This window comes from Gopherus evgoodei, chromosome 15 (genome assembly GCF_007399415.2).
Source record: "Gopherus evgoodei ecotype Sinaloan lineage chromosome 15, rGopEvg1_v1.p, whole genome shotgun sequence".
In the NCBI taxonomy this organism is placed as follows: domain Eukaryota; kingdom Metazoa; phylum Chordata; order Testudines; family Testudinidae; genus Gopherus; species Gopherus evgoodei.
The window spans coordinates 891,344-901,227 of NC_044336.1; the positions used below are offsets into that span (position 1 = coordinate 891,344).

General features: G+C 50.9%; 2 protein-coding genes and 1 long non-coding RNA gene across 3 annotated transcripts in view; 1 reads left to right on the plus strand and 2 right to left on the minus strand.

Moving 5' to 3' along the window:
- LOC115635690 (zinc finger protein 501-like) overlaps positions 1-8,951 on the minus strand; it is a 34,585-nt gene extending 25,634 nt beyond the window's left edge. The window contains exons 1-3 of the mRNA XM_030534821.1: positions 8,848-8,951; positions 7,268-7,381; positions 1,303-2,363 (exon numbers count right to left, since the gene is read on the minus strand). Of these exons, the coding sequence (XP_030390681.1) occupies positions 1,303-2,363; positions 7,268-7,346 (1,140 nt within the window). The 5' untranslated portion in view covers positions 7,347-7,381; positions 8,848-8,951. The remainder of the gene's footprint in view (positions 1-1,302; positions 2,364-7,267; positions 7,382-8,847) is intronic.
- The window catches only part of LOC115635683 (zinc finger protein 239-like), an 811,791-nt gene that overhangs the window by 69,842 nt on the left and 732,065 nt on the right, over positions 1-9,884 (minus strand). The window lies entirely within an intron of this gene.
- On the plus strand, positions 9,003-9,676 carry LOC115635703. Its single transcript, XR_003996661.1, has 2 exons — positions 9,003-9,103; positions 9,374-9,676. It is a non-coding gene; the product is annotated as an uncharacterized LOC115635703 (long non-coding RNA).

Here is a 9,884-nt window from a genome sequence, read left to right on the forward strand (position 1 = left end):
TCATTATCTCTGCATCTCACTGCTAAAGATGAACAATTAGCTCATACTGAAGAGATGAACAATTTGCTCATAATGATGAATTTCTTCCAGGAATTGAGCATATTTGCCTGCAATGTAAATCTGCAAATAGATCATGATTCCCTCAGATGTACTGGTTGTTGGATGAGTATCCTTTCAAATTGTTTCCCACTCTGGTTTAATTGCAAATACTCCATAGCTGAACTATCAAGTGTGTTCCTTAGTTGTACTGGGCCATGTAAGTTACATGGCATTGTTTGTTCTTGGCTGGATGATTTTGGATTTAAAATCTGGTTTAACAGATTACTCACATGGGCAACTTGGAAATTAATTTCCACAAACACCTGAGCTAGTAAAGTACAATTGCTTGAGAGCAAATGATCACAAACAGGCATGAACAGGGCCAAAGAAAACCCAGGCACAAATTCAAATAATCTTTGTGGAAATTAGCTGGCATTATTCTGAGCTCTGATCATTATGGACCAGAACTTCAGCTCTAATGGCGCCCTGTTTCCTTCCCCCACTGATCCCCACCCACTGTCCATGTCCTCCACAGGCCCCAGCTAGTTTGCTGGATCTGCTGACACCAGCACTACAGCTGCTCTTCAAGAAAACACATGAGTTTAAGGAATGAAACTTTTATGAACATATGACAGGCACTGACCAGACCCAGCAGGAAACCAACAACCATGTTGGAGGGGAGAGGGTTTGTATGACCCCAGCCCTAAAGCACTGGGGTAGGCACAATGGGGATGGAAATGGGAAGACTTCACTCTAGGGATCTGGCACCAGTAGCAGGTTTCTTCTCTCTCCCTTGCACCAGATCAGCAGGAGGCAGAGTGTCTCAACAGCACTGAGGAGAGCCAAACCCACAAAGCCAAGGGGTCATTGGCCATTGCTGCTTGCTATGCCATGAAAGGGCAGGCAAAAGGCTGGTGCCATGGGTGGGAATCAGCAGGCAGAGCTGCTGTTCCCATGGATGACCATGCTGGGGGTGGGAGATGGGCAGAGCTGCTGTTCCTGTGGTGGCTGTGCCTGGGTGGGGGAGGGGGGGGTCTCACAGGGATTTTCCCGGCTAGGGGTGGGGCATGGGCAGAGCTGCTGTTCCTGTGGCCGTCCTGGGCTCTCACAGGGATTTCCGAGGCTGGGGTTGGGGAAATGGGCAGAGCTGCTGTTCCTGTGGTGGCCATGCCAAGGGTCTCACAGGGATTTCCCGTGCTGGAGTCTCCAGTGGGTGATAACGTTTGAGCTCTGAGTGAAGCTTTTCCCACAGTCGGGGCAGACGTAGGGTCTCTCTCCCGTGTGGATTCTCTTGTGCTTGGTCAGGGCAGAGCTGGTGGTGAAGCTTTTCCCGCATTCGGGGCAGATGTAGGGCCTCTCTCCCGTGTGCACTCTCTGGTGAGTAGTCAGGTGAGCGAATTGGCTGTATCCCCTGCCACACTCGTCACACTGATAGGGCTTCTCAGCCAGGTGGGTTCTCTGGTGCCTGGCCAGGTATGTGCTGGTGGAGAAGCTTTTCCCGCAGTCGGGGCAGTTAAAGCACTTCTCTGTCTGGTGCGTCCTCTGATGCTTGATGAGGAGGGAGCTGTCGGTGAAGCCTTTCCCACAGTCAGGGCAGACATAGGGCCTCTCTCCTGTGTGCGCCCTCTGATGGATTGTGAGGGACGAGCAGTCCCGGAAGCTTTCTCCACAGGCCTCGCACCGATAGGGTCTCTCGCCCGTGTGCAGACGCTGGTGCCTCGTGAGGTTGGAGCTGCTGCTGAATCGCCGCCCACACTCGGTGCAGGGGTAGGGCCTCTCGCCCGTGTGCGTTCGCTGGTGTTTAATCAGGTCTGAGTTCACATTGAAGCTCTTCCCACAGTCCCGGCACCGGTAGGGCCGCTCTCCCGTGTGCAGACGCTGGTGTGTGATGAGATGTGAGCTCTGGCTGAAGCAGCGCCCGCACTCCGGGCACTGGTAGGGTCTCTCCCCCAGATGCAGTCTCTGATGGGTGATCAGATTTGACCTCAGGCTGAAGCTTTTCCCACAGTTCTCACACGTGTTGGGTTTCTGCCCGAGGCAGAGTCCCCTGTGGATTGTAGAGTCATTGTGTCTCCCCAAATGTCCCAAAATGTGGCCAGGATTCTCCTGTCTCTCTTGGTAGCTTTCCTGCTCCTTCTCTGACCTGCCCTGACTCCCGCAGGCTTCACCCAGCTCAGGGGAAACATCCCCATCAGATCTCCCTGGTCCCGCCTCATGCAGTTCCACTTGCTCAGGACCTTCTTGCTCAGGGTTCTCCTCCTCACTCTCACTCACCGTCCCATCACCTGCTGGGACAGAGACAGAATCCAGACAGGAGTCATTCCCTGTGCCCGGGGAACAAACCAAAGTAACTGCCGAGGAGATCAGTACACCAGGAGCTGAATTCTCCTCCCACTCCTTCCTGAGAGGAGGGGGCAAATTGAAACTACCCATCCCATCCTAACACTCTGGGGAAATGCAGCTGTTGCCAGGTGTGAATCAGAGGCAGGAAGCCATGAGTGACATCTGCCATGAGGTTATGACACTGGCTGGGGACAATCCTGACCGCTCAGGAGCCCTTCAAGGGAACCTGATTTTTCTTCATTTCCCTTTTCCCCAAAGCGGTTTTAACTGATTCCTCACCTGTGCAGGTCTCCCTTGCCCTGGAGATCAGACACCGTAACTCTTCTCCTCATTCCAGATGGGAGACCACATTGCTTTTCCAAAACCAGGGTGAATGACATCTTTGTGGGATATTTATCACAGAGAATGTTCCCAGGTTTTAACCCCAGCCCATTTCAAAGCAGTGAAATACCTCTGCTGGCTCTCCAGGGTCTCAAAGTCCAGCCACTCTGCTAATGGGGAACTGGACTCCCACATCTCTGCTCAGAACACACAGCCAGACACATATCATCAAAGGAGCCCCTCAAATACACAGACAGCCAGGGCCGGTGCAACCACTAGGCAAACTAGGTGGCCGCCTAGGGTGCCAAAATTTGAGGGCACCAAAAAGCAATGCCCAAAATGTCTGGGATGCTCACCCAGTGCCAGTTAAACATGTAACCCTCTTCCTGCCGATGTGTGAGGGGGCGCTGCGGCTTTGATCAACTCTGGCCGGCCAGGAAGTGATGTCATTCCTCCTCCGGCCGCTGGGGGTGCTGTGCTGCTCCCCCCTGCTGGTCTGGCTCTGCCCCAGGGCCCCCTCCTCTGCTCAGCCCCACCCTGCCCCCACTCCCCTGAGCTCTGCAGCAGGGCTGGGCCTGCACTCACCACCGGGGGGAAGTGCAGAGACCCGGCCCCAGCTGCACCACCGGGGAGTGCTGGGGGTGGTTCCCCCCTACCCTCCAAGCCAGCTCCACCCCCCCTGAGGAGGCCTTGCCACCCCCTGCTCCCCTCACAGAGGTCTGGGGCACCCCCTCCCCCCACACACCTGGGAGCTGCGTAGTGCCCCAGAATATCTAGGGACAGCCCTAGTACCCGCCATCCTGCCCGCAGTCAGCCCCTGCTGCACCCCCTGCCCTGCCCGCAGCCAGCCCCACACCCCCTGCCCTGCCCACACCCCCTCTCTCCAGCCAGCCCCACACCCCCTGCCCACAGTCAGCCCCACACACTGTCTCCAGCCAGCCCCTGCCGCACCCCCCTGCCTGAAGCCAGCCCCACACCCTGTCTCCAGCCAACCCCACACCCCATCTCCAACCAGCTCCGCATTCCCTGCCCTGCCCAAAGCCAGCCAGCCCCACACTCCCATCTCTAGCCAACCCCTGCCGCACCCCCTGCCTGAAGCCAGCCAGCCCCACACCCTGTCAGGTTATTCATTTATTTTCATTAAATATGTAGACTAAATAATGAAATTAATAAATATTCAAGCTGAATGTGTATTAATTCTAATGAACAATGCCACATTATGCAGTATTCATTTTTGAAAGTTTATAATAAGTGATGCTGGGGGAGGGGGGGAGGCGGCACAAGGTGGAAGTTTCGCCTAGGGCGCAAAATATCCTTGCATCGGCCCTGCAGACAGCACATCTGGATCTCAGAAAGACAAGACCTAACCCAGGACGGAGCTGCATGGATCTGCTTCTCACTGCCAGAGCTGAGCCCAGTGAGAGTGTGGGAGCAGAGGGAATCTTGGGGCCCATGAGCACAAGTGCAGGCCTCAGTACCATGATAATGAGAGGGTTTTGTCAGAGGATGCAGCAGGGCAGGGGAGTGAGATTTCAAGAAACTGCATTTTGGGGAATGAATGAACCTAGCGAGTCAGGTTCAGCAGCCACAATAGAAACCATAATTGGAAACAATAATGAGAGGAAGCACTAAAATCCCCAGGCTCTGTGCATGCTGGAGAAAATTACCCTCTAAATAGTATTAATTATGCGTATAGGGCCATACTGTGCTAGGCACACTCACCTACACGCAGCTAGGCACCGCGTACACATACGCACACAACCAGGCACTGCGTATACCCATACACAGAGCTAGGCACTATGTGCACACACACACACATGAAGCTAGGCACTGTGTACAAACACACACACACACACACACACACACACACACACACACAGTCCCTTGCCCTGAAGCGCTTACCATGGCAAAGGTCAGTTTTAAGGGGGACAATGGAGTGGCTTTGTGTAGTTTACAGTGAGCTCCTCTCATGCTCAGAGGACGGCGGGAGTGGGTGGGGGCAGGAAACTTGAGGGCAGTGCAGATGGGCAATGTGGCTGATATAGCTGGCAGAGCAGATGGTGGGTAGGGCAGGGCGAGCCTGTGAAAGGCCTTAAAAGTGACACAAGTCATTTATATTTGATGCATTGAAGGGAGGCCCCAGGAGGATGGGGGGGGGGTCGGGGGGAGTTACCATGGTGACAGCACAAGCCAGGAAGATGATCTTTGTATCAGCTTTCTGAATGGATGTAACGGGCCCAGGACGGCGTTTGAAATGGCCAGAAGGCCAGGAACCTCAGGGACATGGCAGCTGAATTGAGCCAGTGCAAGTGTTCCCAAACTGACTCAGCAGGGCTGGTGCCAACACTTTGGGTCATTTCAATACAATCAGCCTAATTACAAACCATTTAAGTTTCTAATGCAGACAAAGCTGCAGGCTCGGGGAGGGGAGGAGATGTTGGCAATAGAGTTGTTATTATTCATAGGTCATGCTCAGAGACCTCAAGCAGGATTGGGGCCCCATTGTGCTCACTACTCCACAAACACAGCCAGAGACACGATCCCTGCCCCGAGGAGCTGCTCAAGAGACCAGTTTAAAGCCTGTCTGCTCTGGGGAATTTCAGACTTGCTTTCAGCAGGGATGAGCAACACAGCTCTAAAACCAGCTGCTGCTGAGCCCTCTGCACCAGCATGCCAGTGGAGCGGCTGGTCCAGGCGCAGCACCCTGATACAAGAGATTTTTCAGCTGCTCTGTTCTATGTAAGGAATACAGCACTAAGGCTTCTACACTACCACCACTAGCTGAAGTGGGGAGAGATCAAAATTAAACTTGTTTAAAATATTAAAAAACAGAGTGGTGACAGTGAATCATGGTGTTAGAGTATACTTAGATGTTTATAATTACAGAGGTTTAATAATTAATATAGTTTTAGATGGTTATGGCTAGCAATAACAAAATGGTGGTCACAAGCAGTCACAGAGAAATCCAAAATGGAGGTCTGGGAGAGATTTGGCCAATAGCAAGCAGGCAGGCAGGCTGAGCAGAATAAAGGTAACTCCAAAAGCAGAAGGGAGTGGTCAGTCAGACAAGAGGTAAATCTTCAAGCAGGTCAGTCAGAAAAGGCACAAGTTTTCAATCCGATTTGATTGACAGATAGCTTAGCACCATGACTGGTTCATAAAAAGGAAAGGACCAACCAGAGAAGGCTAGAATCTGTACTTAAGGCAGAAAACTGGCAGATTTCACTCAGTATGAGGCAAGTGGAAGGTACTAATATGTGAGTGAACAGAAGGAAAATCAAGAATAAGAAGAAAAGAGTTAAAATCACTTAAGAAAAGATGAGCAGTAGCTACAACAAGAACAGTAACAGAGCAGAAGGAGCTGTCAGAGGGAAAAAAGAGGGCAACAGAGAATGTAAGCAGAATAATTCTTCTATAAAGAATAATTAAACTGTGTGACTGTGTATGCATAGGGTAATAAAACTGGATGTTTGTTATGATTTAAATGTGTAAGGATTTGCTATCAGCAGTCTGTGTGTGTCTGGCCATCACATGTGGAACATAACCACTTGAAGCTATTTTCAGTTGTATGGTATTGCAATTTTGAATACTTTGATGTGTATCTATGCTAATAGAGTTTATGCCTTGTTAAGAAAATTTATGGATTCTTTATTCTTTTAACAAATTTGTATTAAGGAATATTGTGCTAAATAAAGAATATTTTTGTCTTCAAAGAATACTACCTGAGTGTCAGTCCTTTGAGAGGAAGCCTGTATCTGCTTCCAACGGTCAACAGAGCTAATCTGTTCTGGGGAGTCCTCCAAAGTTTGGAGAGAAACCCCTTGGTAAAACCCTGGCAATGCTCTAAGGTAGGCCATCCCCTTTTACCTACCAAAACAGATAAATTAACAGAATTATTGGGGTAGGCAGGCCATTATGGGGTGCCTCTAATTTTGGAGCTAACAGCCTCACATAGACACAAGACAATGAGTGAGTGAGTGTAACTAAAATTGTAAGGAGGGCTCTGGGTTTCCAGACTAAAACAATCAGATGTTTTAACTCCAATAAAGATAAACTAACAAACTGATGCTCCAGCTGCATTTACTTGCACAGTATTTTGGAAAAAGCAAACTTGCAGTGAGAGAGGAATGGGAGATCAGATAGTTAAATGGACAGTGTCAACTTAAATAACACTCCTGTCTGAAAATCTCTCACCTGCTGCAGGTGACACCTAATGTCAGTGTCAATAAAGGGTTTAGAGAGCTTTTTCTATTTCACCCCTGTCTGGTTTGTGCTAGTGCCAGCACTTGGCATGGAAGTTTCGCTATCTCTCCTGTAGTGTTAGATGCCCACAAACAACAGAGGAGAAACTGCCAAACAGTTATGGGGGGGAGAGAAGAGTCTTCTGGTTTAAAAATGGAAATACAAGGTTGTACAACCACAAAAGCTGACTGCAAGATTCTAGGCAGGGGGCAGCGCCTGAAACTACATGTAAGTCATTGTTTGGAAATGGACTTGAGTCCAGGCTGACAGGCCCCAGGGAAATGCCACAGAGATTTCAGAGTTTGTTTAACCACTTCCTCACCTGCCCATGAGCGTCCTGGACTCTTCCTTTCCTCAGCATCCTGGAGATTTGGGACCCACAGCTGTTCTCCTTGTTCCATCTGGAGACCACGCTAGGTTTTGAGAATCTAAAATCCTACAAAGGGGGAAAGAAACCAGACAAGATCAGGGTGAATTAAGTAGCCATGCAATATTTATTACTAAGAACATTTCACGATTTTAAGCCAGCTCCTTCCTGCACTGAAGACAGGTGGGATCCAAATGGATCAGAACATATTTGTGGAGGCTATTTGGGGAGCCAGATATCTAGGGAATGTGTTACACCTCTGGTAGGAGCCTTAGGTGTTTCAAAGCACCTACTCTTCTGCAGGAATGCACACAGCCGTCTGTTCCATGTCCCCCTCGAGCCACCAGCTCACATCAAGACAGCCTGGCTCAGGTGTGACTTTCATCTGCCCTGTCTAGGGCTGAGTTAACATTTGCTCAGGGGGGAGTTTACCCTAAGACATTTCATGCACCAGGCTTGGAGTCTGCAATCACTCATACACATGCTTAACTTTGAACCCACTGAGGATTTAGTATTTCCAGGAGAAGGACCTATGTCAGAGTTGCCAATTCTCACACAGTGACTCACAGGATAGCTCATGTTTTTCTTAAAGCTCCACCCCACCTCCTGGACTCAAGTGAGCCAGTCAGAATCTTATTTATTTTGATGAAAACCAAGTTTCTAACCACTGTGGCTGCAGAGAAAAGCTTAAAAACACAAAGTGGTACAGAATCCAGAGGGCAAAGAGAAAAGAAGCAGAATTTCAGTTTTTCCAAAAAACCTCATGATTTGTAAGCCAATCTCCTGACTTGGCTGGACCGAGTCATGATTTTTCAACTGCTGGGGCTGGCAATACTGTTTTCTGGCCTTCTTTTGTTGTTATTGACACTGACATATTTGTCAGCCCTTTGTCTGCAAAGGGACAATTTCTGCCTTATGCTGAAATAGAAATAAAATTTAGAAAACATGAGTAAACCTCAGTGCTGGGTTAGGGTTGGGCCTGCTAGGGTATTTTTCAGAAGCAATATCAGACCCTTTGGAGTACAGCTCCCTGACAGCTTCCTAGCCCATGGGGGGCTGCCTCTGCTTTGCCCTTCCTGCAGGGGGCTTGACATCTACCTCCAGCTGCTCTGCTACAGGAATGGTTATTACTGTCACAGTGTTAAGGGCTTTCTCCTCCTTGAGGTCCTTTCCAGCCGGGAACCCGAAGCTCCGAACAGACCTCGCTAGGATCGCAGGGCTGGTGCCTCTGACGTCCCTCACCCTATTGCTCCTGCTGGCCCTGCCAGTCTCTCCCCCGTCTTCCCCCTGCTCTCTCCCCTGAGGCTGGGAGACTCGGTCCATGGCCCGGCCCGGCCCGGGGCGTTCGCTCTCCCGGAGCTGGCTCGGCTCCTGCAGGCGCTCAGGGGAGCAGAGCGGTTGGGGGTGGGGGTCAGGGACGCAGCAGCTCTGGGACTCGCAGACCCCCGGGAGCAGAGCTGGGGCGAGGAGGGGCCGGTGGTGCAGAGTCACTTTCCTGCCCGGCCCCCGCCCTTCCCCCGGGTCTCGCCCCTCACCTGCAGGCTCCGGCTCAGGGGCTGGTGTTGGCAGAACCCGAAGCTGCCTCCTGCCCTCGCAGAAAGCCACAGATCCGGAGCGCTGCAGCCCGGGCTGCTGATACAGGGCACAGGAAGGGGCTGGAATAGCTGCGCGCGGTAGCTGCTGGGTGCTGGGGGGAGGGAGGGAGTAAGGGGACAGCGAAGCACGGGAGAGCTGAAGCTGTGCAGATCTGGCCCGCGCTCAAACCTGTTACCAGCTGCTGCAGCCTCCACTGTGAGCTGGGAAGCTGGACTGAGCCGCTGCTGCTCGCCTGCGGGGTCTGTGCGGGGAGAGCCCTTCCCTAGCGCCCCTCTGTGCCGGGGGGTGGATGGGTGGGACGGAAAATATCTGTCTTCTGATTCAACATCCCCATCTGTGCAGTGTGAGAAATCTCCCAACACACTTGGGGGGGGGGTGTAATCCCCCTGCCCTCCAGCTACCGGGGTGGTACTGGGAGAGAATGTTTGGGAAGAAGAAAACAAACCAAACTGTCTTTAGTTTTAGGAAGGAAACGCTCCTCAGTGTTCTTAGGCCTCCCACATGGCCCAGAGAAGCACAAAAGAGCACAGGCCCAAGTCTTCTTCCTCTTTCATAGATCCAGAAGGGACCATAAGATCATCTTGTCTGTGTATCACATACCAGTTCCTTTTACCCAGTCATCCAAGGCAAGTCACCTGTGTTTGACGAACACATCCTCCAGGAAGGCAGCTGGGAAGGATTTGAAGATGGCCAGAGATGGAGACTCCTCTTCAGGGCACCTTTAAAGAAAGGCCATTAAAAAGCATTCCACCCAAGTCTCCAACTTTAGACTTTGTCATTTTATTGCTATTTCTTCCATGTTGAAAAAAAAATCTCCATCGCTCTTTATTTTTTTTTCGAATCAATATTGATCTCCAGTTCTGCCACTTTTCTCTCTAGCAAACGCTTATATAAAATCCATTAAGCTTCCCCTGTCTCTCAAATTCTGGAACATTTATCTATACCCCACCCCACATTTTGCCCCTTTTTTGAATAT